The following is a 21,304-nucleotide window of genomic DNA, read 5'->3' as shown; positions in this document are numbered from 1 at the left end:
TGTAGTAAAGACTGTAAAGAGATGGACCAACGAAACAGAGCAGGATTTACAAGCCTGTTTTGACCTCACTGATTGGAGTGTTTTTGAAGCTGCTACCACCGACCTGGACGAACTCACCAGAGACCGTAACATCATATATTAGTTTTTGTGAGGATATATGCATTCCTACCAGGACTTATTTAACATTCAACAATGATAAGCCATGGTTTACAGCAAAACTCAGACATCTTCGTCAGGCCAAAGAGGATGCCTACAGAAATGGGGACAGAGTCTTGTACAATCAGGCCAGGAACACACTGAACAAAGAGATTAGAGCGGCTAAAAAAGACCTACGCTAAAAAGTTGGAAGACCAGCTTACTTTCCAACGACTCAACTTCAGTGTGGAGTGGACTGAGAGCCATCACTAATTACAAGACACCATCCTCCTGCACTGAGGCTAATCAACGACTTGTTAACGACCTGAATGAGTTTTTATTGTAGATTTTAAACCCCCAACACCCATTCTGACCATCTCTGTACACAACCGTTAACACCTCCTGCAACTGCACTTCTCCACACCTCCTGCTCTTCAAATCTGTGAAGATGATGTGCGCCAGGTCTTCAGGAAGAACAAAAGAAGAAAAGCACCAGGCCCAGATGGCGTTACACCAGCCTGTTTGAAAACCTGTGCTGACCAGCTGGCCCCCATCTTTTCACAGATCTTCAACAGATCTCTGGAGTTGTGTGAAGTGCCTTCCTGCTTCAAACGCTCCACCATCATCCCCATTCCAAAGAAACCCAAGATTACAGGACTTAACGACTACAGACCTGTGGCTCTAACATCTGTCGTCATGAAGTCGTTTGAAAAAACTGGTTCTGGCTTATCTGAAGGACATCACTGGACCCCTTACTGGACCCCCTGCAGTTTGCTTACCGAGCAAACAGGTCTGTGGATGATGCAATCAACATGGGATTGCACTTCATCCTGCAACATCTGGACAAAACAGGGACTTATGTGAGGATCCTGTTTGTGGACTTCAGTTCGGCTTTCAACACCATCATCCCAACAGTCCTCCAGACCAAACTGACCCAGCTCTCTGTTCCTAGTTCTATCTGTCAGTGGATCACCAGCTTTCTGACAGATAGGCAACAGCTAGTGAGACTGGGGAAATTCATGTCCAACAGCTGCTCCACCAACACTGGTGCCCCTCAGGGATGTGTTCTCTCCCCCCTGCTCTTCTCGCTGTACACCAACGACTGCACCTCAAAAGACCCCTTTGTCAAGCTCCTGAAGTTTGCAGACGACACCACACTCATCGGTCTCATCCAGGACGGTGACGAGTCTGCTTACAGAAAAGAGGCTGAGCAGCTGGCTGTCTGGTGCAGTCTTAACAACCTGGAGCTGAACACGCTCAAAACAGTGGAGATGATCGTGGACTTCAGGAGAAACCCCCCTGCACTCCCTCCACTCACCATCATGAACAGCACTGTGGCTGCAGTCGAGTCATTCAGATTCCTGGGAACCACCATCTCTCAGGACCTGAAGTGGGACAATCACATTGACTCCATTGTTAAAAAGGCCCAACAAAGGCTGTACTTCCTTCGCCAGCTGAGGAAGTTTAACCTGCCACAGGAGCTGCTGAAACAGTTCTACTCAGCCGTCATTGAGTCTGTCCTGTGCACTTCAATAACTGTGTGGTTTGGTTCAGCTACAAAATCAGACATCAGAAGACTACAGAGAACGGTTCGGACTGCTGAAAGGATTATTGGTGCTCCCCTGCCCACCCTTCAAGAACTGTATACATCCAGAGTGAGGAAAAGGGCTCAGAAAATCACTCTGGATCCCTCACACCCAAGTTACCCCATCTTTGAACTCTTGCCATCTGGCCGGCGGCTTCAGAGCCGCAAATACCAGGACAGTCAGGCACAAGAACAGTTTCTTCCCCCAGGCAATCTACCTCATGAACAGTTAAATGTTCCCCCACTTATACAATAAAAATGTGCAATATCCTTATATTTATTTGTTACCCCTTCATCCTAGTACATCCCTGCATCTTACTCAATCCAATTCCATTATCATTTATAGCACAATTGTTTATACACTTATTTATCTGCAAACTGTTTTTTATTTATTTTTTTTTTTTTTTTATTTTTTTTTTTTTTTTTTTTTTTTGACTGTGTGTGTGTGTTGTCTTTTGTGTACTGGAAGCTTATGTCACTAAAACAAATTCCTTGTATGCGCAAGCACATAGCTAATGGCTCTATCAAAACAGAACAAATATTGAATAAACTTTTGTGACGAATACGTTTAACGATTTGTTTGTTTTTTTTAGTCCAAATGTTTGGTGGAAACAAACACAACCTTTCACCAGCTCTTTATTTATGATGTTATAATCAATATTAACCAATCAAACTGATAAACCAGAACTAACTGAGAAATATATATATATATGCAATATGCAATCAGTCATTAAATATTTGTTTTAGATTATTTAACACTACATTATATTGCCTTGAATGCCTGTTTAAAGCATTTTTCTGTTTCTGGTTAAGTCATTCACTGATACCAACACAGCAGTCTTCAGTATAGACACAGCCAGACAGTGTTTTAATGCAAACACATCTTCTCCTGTAGTCTGCAGGTTAACGTTCGATTGGTCAGATGAGTTGAGGTGTTGTTGAGGAGCTCTTTGTTGATTGTGTTTCTAATTGATGGAGAGTGTTGTGTAATTGCCTGCAGGGGATGATGTTTAATCTGCTAATAATGTCACTAAGTGATATTAGCAGGAGGTTGTGGTCTAATAAAAACGGCAGAGGCCTTTGCACAGTCTGGGTGAACCTTAACAACCCCGTCTGTTCTTACTCCACCGCTGAACTCAGACGCATGTGTGGAGGTTGCCATGGAGAAGGTGCAAATTTGATGAGTCTGAAAAAGGCTCAGACTAGATTGACCACATAAATGGGGCAAATTAAAGAAATGTTCCAGAGCTTAGACGCAAATTATGTTTAATTGGCAGTATTTATGGAATACTGTCGATTACAACACAAAATGATTTTGACTTGTCCCTCGGTCCCTCTTGTAAAAAAAATATAAAATAAAAACATTAAAAACAGCATTATGTACAAAAAATACAATAAGACTCGTTTCATGGTTCATGGTATCAAACTTATTTATCCATGACATCACAACCTACCATATACCTAATTAATATTTATGAGCTAATCATTCAAAACAGTGTTGATTTTTTATTTTTAAATAATACATTTTGTGATAAAGTTTTAAATCAAAAATTTTAAAATATAATTCAATTATATATACACATCAAGTCAAAATTAAATTGTACTTAAAAAATTAAGCACATTTTATATTAGTTTATTTTTTTACGTATGTATACATTTATTTGACTTTGCTTGAATTAAGCAAGTTTTATATTTATCTGTTTGTTTGCTTGCTTCCTTATTCATTTATTTAAATGATAAAATACAATTAAATTAGATATTTACATAATTTACATCAAAATCAAATTTTATTTAAAATGAAGCCTGTTTTATATTTATTTATTCATTTATTTGAACTGTAAAATATAATTAAATGATATATTCACAAAATTAGATTTGACTTAAAAATTAATCAAGTTTTATGTTTATCTGTTTGTGTGCTTGCTTGGTTCCTTATTTATTTATTTAAATTATAAAATATAATTTAATTCAATATTTACATAATTTACATCAAAGTCAAATTTTATTTAAAAATAAGCCTTTTATTTATTTATTTATTTTATTTATTTATTTTTATTTATTCATTTATTTGAATTATGAAATATAATTAAACAATATATTTTCATCAAGGAACAATTCAATTTTACTTAAAGAAAATGAAGACTTTTTAAAGTTATTGGTGTTGATTGAACATTCCTTTTTATTTACATTATAAAAATATTATTACATTTATCTTTACATCATGGTATTCTTGTTCATCTTCTTGAACATTCCAGACCGAACCAATATTCACGAGCCAAAATCTTCATTATTGTACGATTTGTAATTTCTCATGCCTTATTGTGTCTACAGTTTCAGTTATTGCAATTAAAGCCAATTATTCAACACATCCTGCTCTCCATTTGTGAAAGATAAGAGCACCATATTCAGTACTGTGTTGATATTTTCTAAGACTAACATAATGCAAGAGGCTGCTGAAAGCTTTTCATGGGCTGGACTGAATTCACTTTTCCTGAAGATCAATATCTTTCAAATCCATGTCGAGGCACATCCCTCTCTGGATCCTTATACTGATTCTATCTTGTGCTAATGCGCTTACCTCTGCCATCTGAAACTCAGTCAAAAGCCATTTGGCTTGCTGTGTGTATTTTCCTGAAGTGTCTGTGGTCTGACACTAATGTCTTCCTGTAGCTACGAGGCAAATTTAATGCATTCATTACTTGTTTTATTCTGTATGCCAATGCTGTATTGATTACACACTGAGTTTCCACATTAATTCAGTACTAAATATTTAACATATGCATTACCAGTCTGATCATTTATAAACACTTGCTTGGAATTAAGGTTTCTGAGAACTTTATTTCTGAATTTATTAATCTGAATTTATTAATCTTTATTAATTAAGGTTAATTTTCACACCAAAATCAAAAGAAATGTAATATATTTACATAAAATTAAATTGAGCAATAAACATAAGATTATTTTTTGTTAAAAGGAGAGTGTTTTAAGATTTATTGCATTGTTACATTATTATTATTACATTGTTATGACAAATTTATCATGCCCCCCTCCCCCCCTCTTTTTTATTACTACAATATAAAATTATAATTGAAATTATTCATTTACATTTTTATTTCAATAAAATGTTTGACAATATGATTACAGTTAATTTTTCAAAGAAACGTTATTGTGGTCACCTGTTTTGGTAAATTTATTATGTATAGATTACAATAATATTGATAATTTCGATGATAATAATATTGATATATTGAATGTAAACAGTATTATATCTGGTAATCTATATATCATAAATCAACAACAAAAAAAAAAAAGAAAATTGTGTGTACATGTCGTTAATATATATAAACACACTACAGTAAAAAAAGTAATATTGTGAAAAATTATTACAATTTACAAGAACTATTTCAGATTTTAAAATGTAATTCATTCCTGTGATGCAAAGCTGAATTTTCAGCATCATTACTCAGTCATCATCCTTCAGAAATCATTATCAATGTTATCGACTTATAAATATTTTTGTGGATTTCTGCAGGATTTTTGGATAAAAATCTTTAGTAACAATATAAACATCTTTATTGACACTTTTGAACAATTTAACGCATCCCCTGTTAAACAAAAATATTAATTTCTTACTTTTGTGTGTGTGTGGTGTGTGTGTGTGTGTGTGTGTGTATATATATATATATATAATATATATATATATATATATAATTTTATATAATCATATTTCATTTAATATATGTAGCTTTTTGTGACATTCAGAGCATACAGTATCTCAATAAAGCTGTTTTATGTGTGTGTGTGTGTGTGTGTATAGATCCTGGCTAACATCATCATCTTCATCTGTGGAAATGTGGCGGGAGCCTATCACAAACACCTGATGGATCTGGCTCTCAAACAGACGTACCACGACACCTGCAACTGCATCAAGTCTCCCATCAAACTGGAATTTGAGAAACATCAGCAGGTACGACTGAGAGGGATACACTGATGGCCTGTTGCTTTCAAAGAACGGATAAACAGCGCTGAACTGCGTGGTGCCCGGTCCTTCAGGGAACAGGAAGTTAATGTAGGCCTCGTTTGGGGAGGTATTGGATAGGCTTGAGCGTGAGTCATTCCTGCAGCTGTATCGAAGAGATCATTATATCACCACAATAGATTGTTAATATCCGAAGGCAGTTGCATTGTCCGGAGCAGAGATTTGCATTGTCCCAAAATAGCTTTGTTTCCCCCCAGCGCTGTGTTTCCTGTTGGATATGGGTGGGGCGGAAGTCTGTACAAGGCCTCTTGTTTGCCTGGGCTGGTTGTGCTTATTGCTGTTTTGTGTGAAATAATGATAAAGTGTCTCTCTGTGGCGATGGCTGAGTGAGTGAAATATGAGCGGTGAGATAAAGGCAGATCACTGACGGCACTTCTGCTCCATCAGGAATTATCACTCTCACTCTGTGAAATATAACCCTGCTCCAGCACAAGCCCTCGGCTCCATTAGTCTACAAATGTTATCGGAGTTGTTGTTGTTTTTTTGGCTTTCCTGGCAGAACAATTACGGAGCGCAGAGCAAAGACAATGCTTCACTCACTCACTGCTCAGTGTGATTGAATTGTGTATGTGTGTTGTGTGTGCTGTGAGCTGTGCTGTGAATTGTTACTCTGTGTTATATAAATAATACCATAAATATTTATTGTTAAATATACAGTATATATGTATATATATATATATTAGAATGTTTTGAAAAGACGTCTCTTCTTATGCTCAGCATTTATTTGATTAAAAATAGAGTAGTAAAACTGTAATATTGTAAAATATTACTATAATTTTAAAACAGATTATTTTTGTGTTTGAATACATTTTAAAATGTCATTTATTCTGTGATGTAAAGCTGAATTTTCAGCATCATTACTCCAGTCTTCAGTGTCACATGATGCATTCAGAAATCATTCTAATAATTGCTGATCTGCTGCTCAAGAAACATCAATGCAGAAAACAGTTGTGTTTGATTAACATTTTTTCATTGTGGGAAACCATTTTTGCATTTTTCAGGTTCGTTCGCTGAATAGAAAGCTCAAAAGAACAACATTTTTTTAAAATAGAAATCTTAGAAAACCGTTTAGTGTCTTTGTTGTCAATTTTGATTAGCTTAATGTGTCCTTGCTAAATAAATATGTTGATTTCTTAAAAAAAAAAAGGATATATTTTTTTTTAATTTTATTTTATAAAATAAATTTTATTTTATTTTGTAAAACTTGGTGAATGTAAAAAAAATAATAATGAATAAATAAACGTAAATGTAAAAATTTGACAGCTTACACTCTCAGAAAAAAAGGTACAAAATCTAAAAGGTACATCTTTGTACCTTTTTACCCCTAAATGGTATATACTAGTACTTTAAAGGTACGCATTAGTATTTTAAAATTACATGTTGGTACCTAAATTGTATCTTTTGAAAGGGTGAAAGGTTTGTACCCTTTATTCTAAGAACCACAATTCTTTTCTACTCTGAATCCTTGGCTCATGCTGAGTTGAATGCATTCCAAAATGTTAATTTCTACAGTTCAAGATTTTTTGCACTTTTGAATTTTGAACTTTTTTTTTTATACCAGGATTTTGATATACCAAAGCAAAGAGGCTATAGCTTCGCAAAGCTTGTGGATGTGGACCAAACTTGGTATGTGATATAACAAGCATGACCTGAGGACACATGAGTAGTTCTGGCACAGTGCCACCTACTGGTCAAAATATATTTACAAAAAATTACAATCATTTTGCTTATAACTTCGGACCAGTTTGGCTGTTAGATCTCGGTAGATTCTGAGCAGCATACCGAATCTAATGATACCTAATCTGCCTTGTCAGCCTGTTTCAACAATGTCTTTAACAGGGGTCTTCAAAAACTGCTCTGGAGAGCTACCATACTGCAGAGTTCAGCTTCAAACCCTAATCCAACCACATTCTGGACCAGATAATCAAGGTGTTCAGGGCTACTTAATTACAGACAGAACATTTCAACAAGAATTTAAATCTCAAGTAACAAGTAAGGAAAACCCCCATCATCACCGATTCATAACCCAGTGCCCGGTTCCCCGATAACGCTCACTCTTAGCGCGCTAAGAAGACTCGAAAGATATATCTTACCAAAGTTGTTTATGTTCCTAAGTGTATTCCCCGAAGTGTCCCTTAGGAAGCTTCTTATCACACTGCCTCTTACGTTCGACATTTACAAAGGCGCTGTCCCAAGTGAAGGTGCTGACAATTAGTTGGCATCGATTGCTCAGGAATCGATTTTCAACTTCACGCAAAGCTGCATTAGGGCTTAAGAAAAAACAACCACGTTCTATGCAAACAAAACATTCCTCAAATTATTCCCAGTAACATTTATTTTAACATAGTTTAAGTTATCCGTAAATATATGAGACTATTAATTAAATTATTAAATCGTCAGTAATATGTTCACACGATATGTTGTGACGGGTAGACGAACCAGGTATCCCTCGCTAATCATCCACCCTCCTTATCCCGTTGTGCCACTTGTGCCGCTTCTTGACATGGATTTAACGACTTCTAAAAATTATGTAATACACTTTTATATTAATGGTAAGGTACTTTACAATCAGAATTCCCCGGATGTAATCCCCGGCATGGCGCAGAAGGGCATTGGTGACAGTGTGGACACACCTCCACACCGAGGTCTTGCTTAGGCCGTAGCCCTCTCCCACGACCTCGATGAAGCTCCCTGTAGCAAAAAACCTTAGCGCTGCAAGCAGCTGGACTTCAGGGCTTAAAAGCAATATTCCGCCGCGTTAGCCTGGCAAGCACAGGTAGTCTGAGAAGGTCCAGCAGCTCCATAATGAGTTGTCTTGGGAGGCGATTTTTTTTTAATATAGCGCGTCAGGCAAAATGTCAAAAGGGCTTAAGTTTTGCAGAATAAAAAAAAATTACATGGACTAAACGGCTCTGCGGCCGCCGCCGTCTTTGATTCAATACAAGGACACGTTGGATCGCTGCCATAGTTGGTCGCTTACTGGACACCACCATGCTTACCCATTTATAGATCTTAGCCATTTAGACCCAAATTGTTTTGCCAGATTTTAACTATCAAAAGTGATTGCCAATTTAAACGCTTTAATGACATTACGAAGTAGCCTAGGCTAATTACCACCATATTAGTTCTGATACCAAATAAAGTCAACTTCATAAATAGGCCTGTATCCATTGTGAACATATTTTATTATTAGTCTTAAAATGTCCATAACATAAAAGAATTTTTGAGCACAACATTGTCAACATACCATAGTTTGACTTGTACTGCGCTGCGGCTGATTTCTAAAGACTGCTGCACAGTGGCGGCGACTAGCGTCTTGAGCTCAAACAACGCTAAGAGAGCGCTTACGAATGGTCCAGACCAACCTTACGAAAGTGTGACTTACAGAAGATATACTTAGCGTACGAACGTGTCGGGAATCATGCCATAACATTAAGAGAGAGGTTAAGGAATAGGTTAAGAACTACTTAGCGATAAGAACGTTTTGGGGAACCGGGCCCTGGTCGTTACTGAATAATTAAAGACAGCTCCTTACCTCTACATTTTACCTCTGTTGTGCTTGGCCCCTTAAATGCTGCTTGAAGTTATATTTTTTAATGATTTTGTTCCATTGTTGTGCTTCTTGTTTTCATCTGTTGCTGTTGTACAAGGAGGGTTTGATGGTTTGGTCGGTATGTAATTTGTCCCATCCATCCTGCACTGTGATTAGACCGCTGACTAAAAATTGACAGTAATGAGTGCTGCGTTTTACCCACTGATCTTCATATATAATGACTGGATTGCTCGTTGCGTTCTAAACTGTCATCAGTCGGTGAAGCCACAGGAAGTGTTTGAGCCGCCATCTTACTATTCCCTACCGCCAGAGGGCACCATTGACTGACAGCAAAAACCTTGACCTAAAATCACCCGATATGAAACTTATAAGTCACACAGGATTAGTGTTTAGGGTATGTCTATGTAAATTGTTCATTTAGATGTTATGTCCAATGTTTATGTCTATTCGGGCAGGATAAGCGATATATTGAAATCACTAAGGTATTTTATTTACTGACTGAGCAACGTCTATTTCAGACTTTTCAAAATCGTACAAATTTGTAGCGTTTTACTAGAATTACAGTTTCCATAGGAGTAAAATGTTATGTATGCATGTTGATAAAATTATTAATTTAACCAAACATTTAAATCATACCTGAATGCCGTTAAAGAAATCATTGATGAAACTTTTGCAGTTAACAAAAAAAAAATCAACATAAACATAAAAAGTGAATGTACGAGAATTGAGGTGTGTAAGTTAAAGCATAAATCTTTATTCAGATTTCAGAATGAGCACTTTGTCATTTGTAACACATATGTTGAGCAGGGCTCGCAAAATCGCTAGCCCAATGTCCCGGGGCTATTGTGTTTTCCAGTCGGGCTACCAAAATGTATCACCGCCCTGCCCGACGGTCTATCTTGAATATTGATTTAAAATTCCTAACTTGATTCGCGTTGTTCACTCGCTTGTAGGGGTGAAACAGATCATAGCTGATCGTTGATCATCTTTCGGATTTAAACATTTAAGTGTTTTAAACCATTCGCGTGCACTCCTTCAAAGTGCACACAGAGAACCACGTTTCAGACAATCTCCTGTGCATTAGGAGATATATTAGATCAGTGCATTCAGTCTTAAAGTGGCAGCAGCATTTAAATACCTGCTGTTCCATTAGTGGCACCTGCTGTCAGAGTGACATTTGCGTCTCATTCACAAAGCTAAAATCAGACCATTCTGTTTTTGCTTAAAATTTTTAAATTATTCAATCCAAATAACATTATTTAGCATCTTTTTTGGATAGTAATTCAAATGTTTGCCTCTCATTTTTAAATAGAGCACAGCCAAAGCCTTTGTTTATATGAAGAGATTTCTTTTAGTTAAAATTTCAAGTTAGTTTTATTATTTAACATTTATTATGTTGATATAAGTACATATTGCTGTGTTTTTGTTATGTTGCCTCAGGTATTTATTGCGGCGGTTCAGAATTCAAATATCCGGAGGCTATCACTAAAAGTTAATGCTCTATCGTGTTGGAAATATGCCCTACACCAAACCCAACCATAAACCTACCCAACAGTGTTAACAAATGCAAAACTGATATAAAAATGCATTTGTTGATGCAACCGTGCCGTTTTAACTTCCTTATATGCAGATTTGAACTGTTTTGTCGAACCGTGGTTACACGGGATTCAAACCGGAGCTCCTCACCTCTCAAGTACAACTTCGTACTCCGTGAGCTACTGAACAAACTTACCGCCTATGAAAGCCCATAGATATGAAGCTGGATTTCAGTCTCCCAGTATATTAATATTGTTTTGAAGTCATAACAAGATATTCTTAAATTTGTTGCGAAAAAAACACTCTATAAAAATAAAAACTCTAAAAATTTGTTAAAAAAAATAAAAAAAGTCGTAGTATTACTACCTCCACTATTGCTCATTTATTTTGAAAACTGCATTGATATGTACTTATTGGTACGTATTTCTTGTCTCGCTAAAAAGTGCACCCAGGTACATTTATGCCATGAGACCAGGTAGTTGTTTTCATTAAAATTGTACGATTTCCTAATAATTCAATAGAATGTATGGGAATACATACCAATATGGTGGCGTAGTGGCTTCACTTTTATGACGTCATGAGCAATTCAGTTCTCTGTTATAGATCAGTGGTTTTAACAGAAAGTTGAACATTTCTTCAATTCTCGACGCCAAGAAAAAAACTCAGAGCACACAGTGCTCAACGTGAAATAAACGCTCAGCGCCTCGTCATGCTCCTGGTGTTTTAAAAATTCAGCGCTCCCTTTGAAAAGCAGTTGAAAAAATACACTAGCCACTTGGTGGACAACGGCCTAAGACTCACAAAGAACCCCATAGCAACCCCCACACCAACACCCTGGTAATTTTCCACAACACCACCATATTCACATCTGCATTTTCTTCAGATTACATATCTCATCATAAGAATTCTATTCCTCAGTGTAATTTAGTGATATATTAGGACTTACAATAGGACATCCAAACAGAACATCAAATTTTGCAAATTAATATTTCTGCTTTAACTGTGTGCAGCAATTATACCATTTGTACTCTAGACAAAGAACCACATTATGGATTAATGACATCATTTCCTTTAGCAATAACTCTCTCAGACCACAGCACAAGTTGCCATTAGTGTGGACAACCTGTTTTGATTTGTCTCATTTTTGATAATAATGCATTAATGGATTGTTATTTCAAAGTATTTACATCTTCTTCTGAGTACAGCGGTAAAATTTGTAGAAATAATTTCTCCTCTTTTCCTGCAGTCGCAATCAGCACTTGACACACACCCCATTATTTTGTTTTCTTTTATTTGGCCTTCATTAAGCAGGATGGTCTGAGAGGAAAACAAATGAAGCTGGGAAAAGTAATGGAAATTGATTGGGCTTTTCAAACCTCAAACACAATCCTGTTCCATATTTCATCCTTGTTCCATATTACACACTTGAAAGAGATAACCCTCTTTCAAGTGTGATGCATAACTTAACCCAGAGTTAAAAATGGACTTAATTAGTGATTGACCAATATGGGATTTCACATGGTCAAAGCCAATGCAATAAAGAACAGGGTGGCTGATGGCTGATAAAGTACACCATTTATTCACAACAATTCAAATAACAGAACGTTTTCATTATTCGTGGACCATGCTGACCACTTCTGTTAATCAGCCATCTGTGCACAGCTGTCGATTGATGACAAAAATATTTAAAAAAGAAAGACCAAATATTGGTCATTTTAATCAGCCTGGTTGATAAGATCTCTATAATTAGCATGGTAAAAAAAGATATACATGGTGTGTAAAGCTTAATAGATTTCACCTGTTTAAATTCAAAACAGAATCTGAGCAAATAACGTCTACATATGTTCTTAAGTTGAATCACATATGTTTATTTTACAATCAGGGTTTTTTTTTTTTCATTAGAGAACAGGAGACATCTGTTAGTTACACTGCTATGATTCAATCTGTTCATCCACATTGGTTATTTTTCTCTTATTTTCTGTCTGTCATTCTAACAGTCATCCACCATTTGTTTATATATACTGTTTAATAATATTACTGTATATATACCACAGTTGTGGTCAGAATATCTGCAAAATGTAATTATTTTACCAAAATAAGGGGGAACAAAATGCATGTTATGTTTTATTAAGTACTGACATCAATAATAATATATCACACAAAAAACACTTACACACATACCACAAAAAAAAAAATAATAGTTGAATTTAAAAAAACGAGCCCGTTCAAAAGTTATACATACACTTGACTCTTAATTCTGTGTTGTTATCTGCTGTTATGGAACTACTCTGAGACTGGGACTGAAGATCCAATGCAGTGTTTATTAGGAAAGTCCAGAATCGTAATCAGACAGCAAGGCAATCATCAGTCTGACTAAACAACAAGGGAGAAAACACAGGCAACAGGGTAACCAAAAACAGGCTAAGAATCCAAAAACCAAGGTACATTTAAACGGGAGAAACGCTCAGAGAGGCAGTATAACACTTACAAGACTTTGCAAAGAATGAAAAACTAAACCCGGTTTATACAGGGTGAACAAAAAAGGGTTAATGAGACAGGTGCAGACAATGAGTATTGATGAGTCCATGCAGAGGATTGTGGGAAATGGAGTCCGGGGTAGATTAGAGTAAGCAATGGTAAGGGATTGAGTGTCCTCACCTGGATGATCCACAGCTGTTTTTTTTTTTTATTTATATTATGATAGCTGTTCATGAGTCTCTTGATGGTCCTGAATAGTTAAGCTGCTCTCTGTTTCTTCAGAAAAATCTTTCAGGTCCCACAAATTCTTTGGTTTTCCAGCATCTTTTGTGTATTTGAACCCCAACAATGAAGATGATTTTGAGATCCATCTTTCCACACAATGGGAAAACTAAGGGACTCAAAAACAACTATTACTAAAAGAAAAAACAATGCATTAAGAGTCAGGGGTGTAAACTATTGAACAGAATGAAGATGTGTACATTTTTCTAATTTTGCCTAAATAACTTTTTTCATTTAGTACTGCCCTTCAGAAGCTACCGAAGTTACTTACATGTTTCCCAGAAGACAAAATAAGTTCAATTTACCATGATCTTCAAATTCAAGGTTCAAGTTTTCAACTCCTGGCTCTTAATGCATTGTTTTTCCTTCAGTGACCATTTGAACTTTTTGTAATAGTTGTTTATGAGTTCCTCAGTTTTCCTCAGTGTGGAAAGATGGATCCCAAAATCATCGTCACTGTTGGAAAGGCTTCAAATACACAAAAGATCCTGGAAAACCAAAGAATTTGTGGGACCTGAAGGAATTTTTCTGAAGACCAGCAGCAGATTAACTGTTCAGGACCAACAAGATACTCTAAAAAAACAACTATCACAAAACAACAACACCCCCCCAACCCCCCCAAAAAAAAAAAAATATTATAAAAAGTGAATATCTCGTGAATATTAACACCAGTTCTACCTTCACCTGCTCCACTAAATCATCAGCTTGTGCATTTAAAGTCCTAGTCTTGTTCATCGTTTCTGTTTACAATTCTGATCATTTACCTCTTAGAAGTCTCTTATACTCATTGCATTTATTTGAATACAAATACACTAAAAAAAAAAAACATTGTTAAATATTATTACATTTTAAAATTTTTGAATATACTTTCAAATGTAATTATTCCTGTGATGTAAAGCAGAAGTTTCAGCAACATTACTCCAGTCTTCAGTGTCACATGATCCTTCAGAAATCATTATAATGTGTTGATTAGCCTCTCTTTTCAACCAATAGGAGCGTCTTTTGCTGTCTCTGCTGCCCGCCCACATTGCAAGGGTGATGAAGGCAGAGATTATTCAGAGACTGAAGGGGCCTAACTTTGGGCAGGCGGAAAACACCAACAACTTCCACAACCTCTACGTACAGAGACACACCAACGTAAGGTAGGTACATATCTACATAGTATACACATACTAGTGTATTCTGTGCACTCAGCTGATTTATTCTGGGCAGCCTAGAAAATATATACATATCCTAAACACCACACCTGCTCTCCGCCGAGCTGTCATACCCTCAATAGATCCTGTCAAACCATCCTGCCCTCCTTCAGTCTGCACACAAAAAACAAGTTATTCATCAACCTAGATATAAGTAGCTCGCATTTGAAAGTGCCTAGACACTTTTGTTTGCCTTCTATTAAAAAGTAAAAACAAACACAATCTTCAGGGCAAACTGTCGAAGAGGCTCTTCATCAAAACACAAATGTAGTTTTGTTCATTGCTTTGAAGGACAAGTAGTCCTTTGCTGTTTTTGCTTTCTGCTTCAAAGCTGTTTTATTTCCATATATTATCCTTTTGATTTGTGAGGTTGACTGTTGCTCTGCTCATTCTCAGTGTAACTGACTGAAGGAAAAAGCGAATCATATTTTCTTGGCATCTACATAATGTTCTGTATCTCTAAGTCACAATGGATTTCACAGAGTAGCTTCCAGGGCAGGCCACGCACTCATGTCATTAATGTTACTGAAGGATATTGGCAGTATTAGAGGAGCGTTTCAGGTTCAGTAAAAGTTAAGTTGGACAGCATTTGTGGTATAATGTCAATTACCATAGAAAATATTTTTTCATACAGCAGTTTTAGTCCTCAGATTTGATCGGCTGAGCAGCATTCCAAGAGCAATGATATACAGTCCAACAGCACCTTTTACAGTTTGTATCAGTTTTTCTGTGTTCAATCAGACAGTCAGTCTGTGTTAGTGGTGAGGAGGTTTTAGTGACTTTTACAACAAGTGAATGATTTTGTCACTGAATCATTTGAAACGATTCATTAAAAAACACAGATTCATTCAGGAACAAAACAAGTTGCTCTCTTTATGAGTGAGTCATTGAATCATTCACTCAACAATTCATTGAAAAACAGATTAATTCAGGAACAAAACAAATAACTCTCTTTGTGAGTGAGTCATTGAATCATTCACTCAACAATTCATTGAAAAAACAGATTCATTCAGGAACAAAACAAATTCACTCAGCGGATTCAGACAAATTGAATCATTCACTCAACAATTCATTGAAAAAACAGATTCATTCAGGAACAAAACAAGTTGCTGTCTTTATGAGTGAGTCATTGAATCATTCACTCAACAATTCATTGAAAAAACACAGATTCATTCAGGAACAAAACAAGTTGCTCTCTTTATGAGTGAGTCATTGAATCATTCACTCAACAATTCATTGAAAAACAGATTAATTCAGAAACAAAACAAATAACTCTTTATGAGTGAGTCATTAAATCATTCACTCAACAATTCATTGAAAAAAACAGATTCATTCATGAACAAAACTAATAACTCTATGAGTGAGTCATTGAATCATTCACTCAACAATTCATTGAAAAACAGATTAATTCAGAAACAAAACAAGCTGATCTCTATATAAGTGAATCATTCACTCAAGTTGCTGTCTTTATGAGTGAGTCATTGAATCATTCACTCAACAATTCATTGAAAAACAGATTCATTCCGGAACAACACAAATAACTCTCTTTATGAGTGAGTCATTGAATCATTCACTCAACAATTCATTGAAAAAACAGATTCATTCCGGAACAAACAAATAACTCTCTTTATGAGTGAGTCATTGAATCATTCACTCAACAATTCATTGAAAAACAGATTCATTCCGGAACAAAACAAATAACTCTCTTTATGAGTCATTGAATCATTCACTCAACAATTCATTGAAAAAAACAGATTCATTCAGGAACAAAACAAGTTGATCTCTATATAAGTGAATCATTGAATCATTCACTCAACAATTCATTGAAAAACAGATTCATTCCGGAACAAAACAAATAACTCTCTTTATGAGTCATTGAATCATTCACTCAACAATTCATTGAAAAACAGATTCATTCAGGAACAAAACAAGTTGATCTCTATATAAGTGAATCATTGAATCATTCACTCAAAAATTCCTTGAAAAACACAGATTCATTCAGGAACAAAACAAGTTGCTCTCTTTATGAGTGAGTCATTAAATAATTAACTCAACAATTCATTGAAAAAACAGATTCATTCAGGAACAAAACAAGTTGCTGTCTTTATGAGTGAGTCATTGAATCAGTCACTCAACAAGTGACTTTTGTCTTTATAATTGAGTTTTTGACAAAACAGTTGATTCTGCCGTGGCTTTGTTTAGAATTGTTTCCTTTGAGTGAGAAAAAAAAAGACAAAATAACTGCCTATAATTTATTTAGATGTTTTCAGTTTAATAAACTGTTGAATAAGAGCAGTATCACAGATGATGTTGGTCTACACTGCTGTATTTTTAAGGATTTTTCGATACTGGAAAATGAGAAAAATGCTTCTTTAGAAAATATTTATGGTGTGTATTAAATGTTGTACAAAAGCATAATTTCGCGCTCTTTACCAGTTTGCGTAATTCTCCTTTTCTTGAACATTTGAATATTTTCCACAGCATTCTGTATGCAGACATTGTTGGATTCACACGTCTAGCCAGTGACTGTTCACCTGGAGAACTTGTCTACATGCTCAATGAGCTCTTCGGCAAATTTGACCAGATAGCCAAGGTATCACATGACCTAACGGGCATAGGAGAATATTTATATAACATTCATATTTTTCCTGTACACAATATGTCTACTACACAGGCTGTCTTGATGGTTTGTTTGATGCAGGATAACGACTGCATGCGGATCAAGATCCTGGGCGACTGCTATTACTGTGTGTCAGGGCTGCCGGACCCTCTGACCGATCATGCCAATAACTGTGTGAAAATGGGGCTGGACATGTGTGAGGCCATCAAGTAAAAGAGCACTCTGTCTTTCTCAAACTAGATTATAATCGGTCCATCACAGCAATCTGCATTAAAATATGTTTGCATAATAACCACTAAACTACTTTCCTACATATCTGTGCTAGTTTAAATGTCTGTGCAAACACCATGTAAAATTCAGTCTTAATAGGCTAATTTAACCTAAATATAATTGGCATACAATGCCATAAGGTTGCCTGAGGTTCCCAGCCTGTGGGATACCTGCTGGGCGTCCCATAAGCCAGTGCTTATCAGGATTTATTTTGAGATAATGACCAGCTGATTGCACATGATCCATTTTCCATTTCTTCATTAGAACAAAAAGTCACATAGAGTTATATCTGCTTAAAAGCCCTAAAACCACTACACATGAGCTGTTTGTCACATTACGGCCTTTACAAGGGACCATTTCTGCATCTCCTTATTCCAATCCCTTTTACGACTCTCTGAGGCTGAAATAACCCTCGTACTCAAGAGGCTCAGATGTGTGATATTGTTGAAACCCACACATTCTCCTTTCTCCAGCTCAAAGTGCAGCTCCTTTTTCCAGTCCCTTTCACGATTCCTCACCCATTCTTCATTCTTCCGCTCTTCTGCCACACATTTGCTTTCCGTTACGCTACTGCAGTATTTTTCTTTCACACACACAAATTCATTTTAGGGGGGTTATTGAGAACCCTTCGGTGTATTTTCCAACATAATATAGCTCAGGTTGAGGGGCACCTAGAAATAAGAATGGTGTGTGACAGATACACTGAAATGATCTGTCAGAAACACACACACCTCCAGGGGTGCAATGCACCTTTTTATTTTATTATATTTATTTATTTTTTAGCAGGTTAAGCAATTTTATAATGGTACACAAACTAGACCAGCACCAAACTAGCTCAACCCAGCCTGCATAAAAAAAAACCTGAATGAATGTATACACCTAAACTGTTTTGTGCCAGCAGGGACATGGTAACATTCAAACTAGCTTATCTAAATCACAAGATGATACGTTCTGTGTGCTGAATGAATGTATACACAGGCACCAGACACACTCCCTCATAAAGCAACACGTACCGCTGCAGTCCTGGCACCCTCTGATATTTACTTTGCTATAAATATTTCTGGTGTTAAGCTGAGTTGTGTCAGTGAAATATGGTGCTGTTTCACTCATTTCAAAGGATGGAGGGAGAGCCGGAAGTGCGTACATGCTGTGAAAGAAATATCTTTTATGACACTGGAAGAAAACTTGCCTTATTTACATAAAATAGTTGTATAAAACCTGTCAAGAGTATCCAAAATTTCTCATGATTTAAAAAAACCTTTCAATCTAAAGGTTTATGCTTACAATAAGTTTAATAGACAAATATTAATTGTGCCTTCACATACATTTCCTTAAAAACTTTGTAATAAAAATATTTTATATACTTTTAAGAATATATTTAATTCTGATAATTGATTAAAATACATTTTGAATTAATTACATGCTGATTAAATAATACAGTTTATAATATGCTGATTAATTAATCCAATTTCTAACAATGAATTACATAAATACATATTCAGTTACACTATTACGGCAAACACTGTGATTTATTTTTTTGTTTTTGGTTTTGTTGTATTAAAATGTATAAAGTAGTAATAGTAAACAATGAGTAAACTTAACTTGTTATTTCAGGAAAGTGAGAGATGCTACCGTGGTTGACATTAACATGCGTGTTGGAGTGCACTCTGGGAATGTTCTCTGCGGTGTGATTGGCCTTCAGAAATGGCAGTATGATGTTTGGTCACATGACGTCACCCTGGCCAATCACATGGAGGCGGGGGGTGTCCTGGGTAAGATCAGCATATGACTTTTCTTTTTCCCCATTTTCACATTTTCACATATTTGCCACAAGTGCTATTATGCTCGTGGAGGGTTCTTGACGTTAATAAAAATGCTTTTTTGAGAGCACAATGAATGTGCTTTTGTGCTTCTAATGAGTGTTTGTTGAATAAAACGCCAAGCACTACATTCATTTTTCATATCTCGATTGTCTCTGTGAGCATTGGAACATTTGTGGTACACTCACATAATGCACCTGTTTTTGTGAAGTGTTCTTTCATTCGCCAGCCTGTAATAGTTGTGTGCTCCTCTCCAGACGGGTTCACATCTCTTCTGTGACACTGGAACATTTGAAAGGAGCGTATCAATCGAGCCAGGCAACGGACAAAGCAGAGATTCTTACCTGAAAGAGCACGGCATCATCACGTATCTAGTCATCAACCCGAAGGTAAAAAATGACGCAGTCTAGCTTTCACGTTTATAAATAACAAGACATTTACATTCTCTGAAGAAAACACTGTTGCTGTGCGTTTCTTACTGGCTTTAATCGTGTTAGGGGTTTATAACAAATATCAGCTATGATAATAATTATTGTGGAAACAATAAAACCACTTTTAAATAAATAACATAATTATAAATAATAAAAATATCTGTTTATTACCCAGAAAATTAGTTAAACATAGTATTAATCATAGCCGAACAAACATCTGCTGTATGATGTATGTTAATAAATCATATCATAATGTGTCTAGTTATGCAACTGAACTTTTCAAACTAGCTTTGCATTCAATTCACCTTGAGCACTAATTAGCATAATTACCATATTTAGACTTTTTTGCAGTTACACAAATGTGACTTTGTGCTCATATTTGACAAACCTGGGAAGAGTGTTTATCTCAACACAAGTTCGAGGAAACAGGCATCAAGACCCAGAAGATTCCTGAATATCCGTTCATTCAGATGTGTGTGGGCTTTTCAGCCCCCAGACAGCATAATGCCTGGCACCATATATTCAAATAACAATGCCTATTCTTTTTATTTATTTCATTTTTATTATTTATCCAGTGCCTTATTTACTTTTCAACAATGCATTTGCTTTGCCCGAGGGTAACACAAAAGCAGCAAATTTTCCTCATAAGAGACTCATACATTTATTTCTGTTCAGTTCGAGCCTTTCTGCCCTCTTATCATAACAGGCCCACTGCACACCCACTCCCCTCCACACTGCCATTATGATAACTGCATTTGAGTTTGGAGGGCTTTTTGCTTGTTTGTTTAGTTGCTCTCTTTTCTTTCTTTGATCACCCTGTTGTTCAGTTAATGCCAATTTGCATTTTTTTTTTTGTTTATTCTAATGAACGACTGCCATGGAGTCAAGCTGCTGTAAGTAGACAATACAGATTTGAAGGGAGCCTCTCTGTTATCTTTTAGACTGCAGCAGGGGTTTTCTAACTTTGGTGTCAAGCGCCCTCAAATAGGACAAACCTCTTACAAGAGACCCCTTTCCTAAGATACATATGAATTCATGTGTAACGCCGCTTTTACATGAATGAATATGTATTTTAAGCTCCCCCTTTTTTTATATTTTCAGGCTTGAATTTATACGTGATATTAGGTGTGAATACAATGTTGTTTTCAAAATGTATTAAATGGCTTTTAATATTGTCTCTGTACAAAGCCGCCGGAGACAAGTGTTAAAATATTTACTCTCTATACTGTTTTTTTAATATTGTTAAATGTTAACCTAAACAGAAACAATTTCAGCTCTATTCAATTTTATTTGTAAAAATTTAAACATCAAACAAAATCACAAAGCAGTGTGAAGAATTGAGTTTAACAAATTTAATTA

At 35.9% G+C, this 21,304-nt stretch overlaps 1 protein-coding gene across 1 annotated transcript in view; it reads left to right on the top strand.

Moving 5' to 3' along the window:
• The window catches only part of LOC109092483 (adenylate cyclase type 2-like), a 64,065-nt gene that overhangs the window by 25,530 nt on the left and 17,231 nt on the right, over positions 1 to 21,304 (top strand). The window contains 7 exon segments of the mRNA XM_042777180.1: positions 5,538 to 5,687; positions 14,602 to 14,750; positions 17,286 to 17,397; positions 17,506 to 17,633; positions 19,309 to 19,463; positions 19,768 to 19,818; positions 19,821 to 19,903. Coding sequence (XP_042633114.1) covers positions 5,538 to 5,687; positions 14,602 to 14,750; positions 17,286 to 17,397; positions 17,506 to 17,633; positions 19,309 to 19,463; positions 19,768 to 19,818; positions 19,821 to 19,903 — 828 coding nt within the window.

Source organism: Cyprinus carpio, chromosome A19, assembly GCF_018340385.1.
Source record: "Cyprinus carpio isolate SPL01 chromosome A19, ASM1834038v1, whole genome shotgun sequence".
Lineage (NCBI taxonomy): Eukaryota > Metazoa > Chordata > Actinopteri > Cypriniformes > Cyprinidae > Cyprinus > Cyprinus carpio.
The sequence above is the reverse complement of the archived record's forward strand: the minus strand, read 5'-3'. Positions and strand labels throughout refer to the sequence as shown.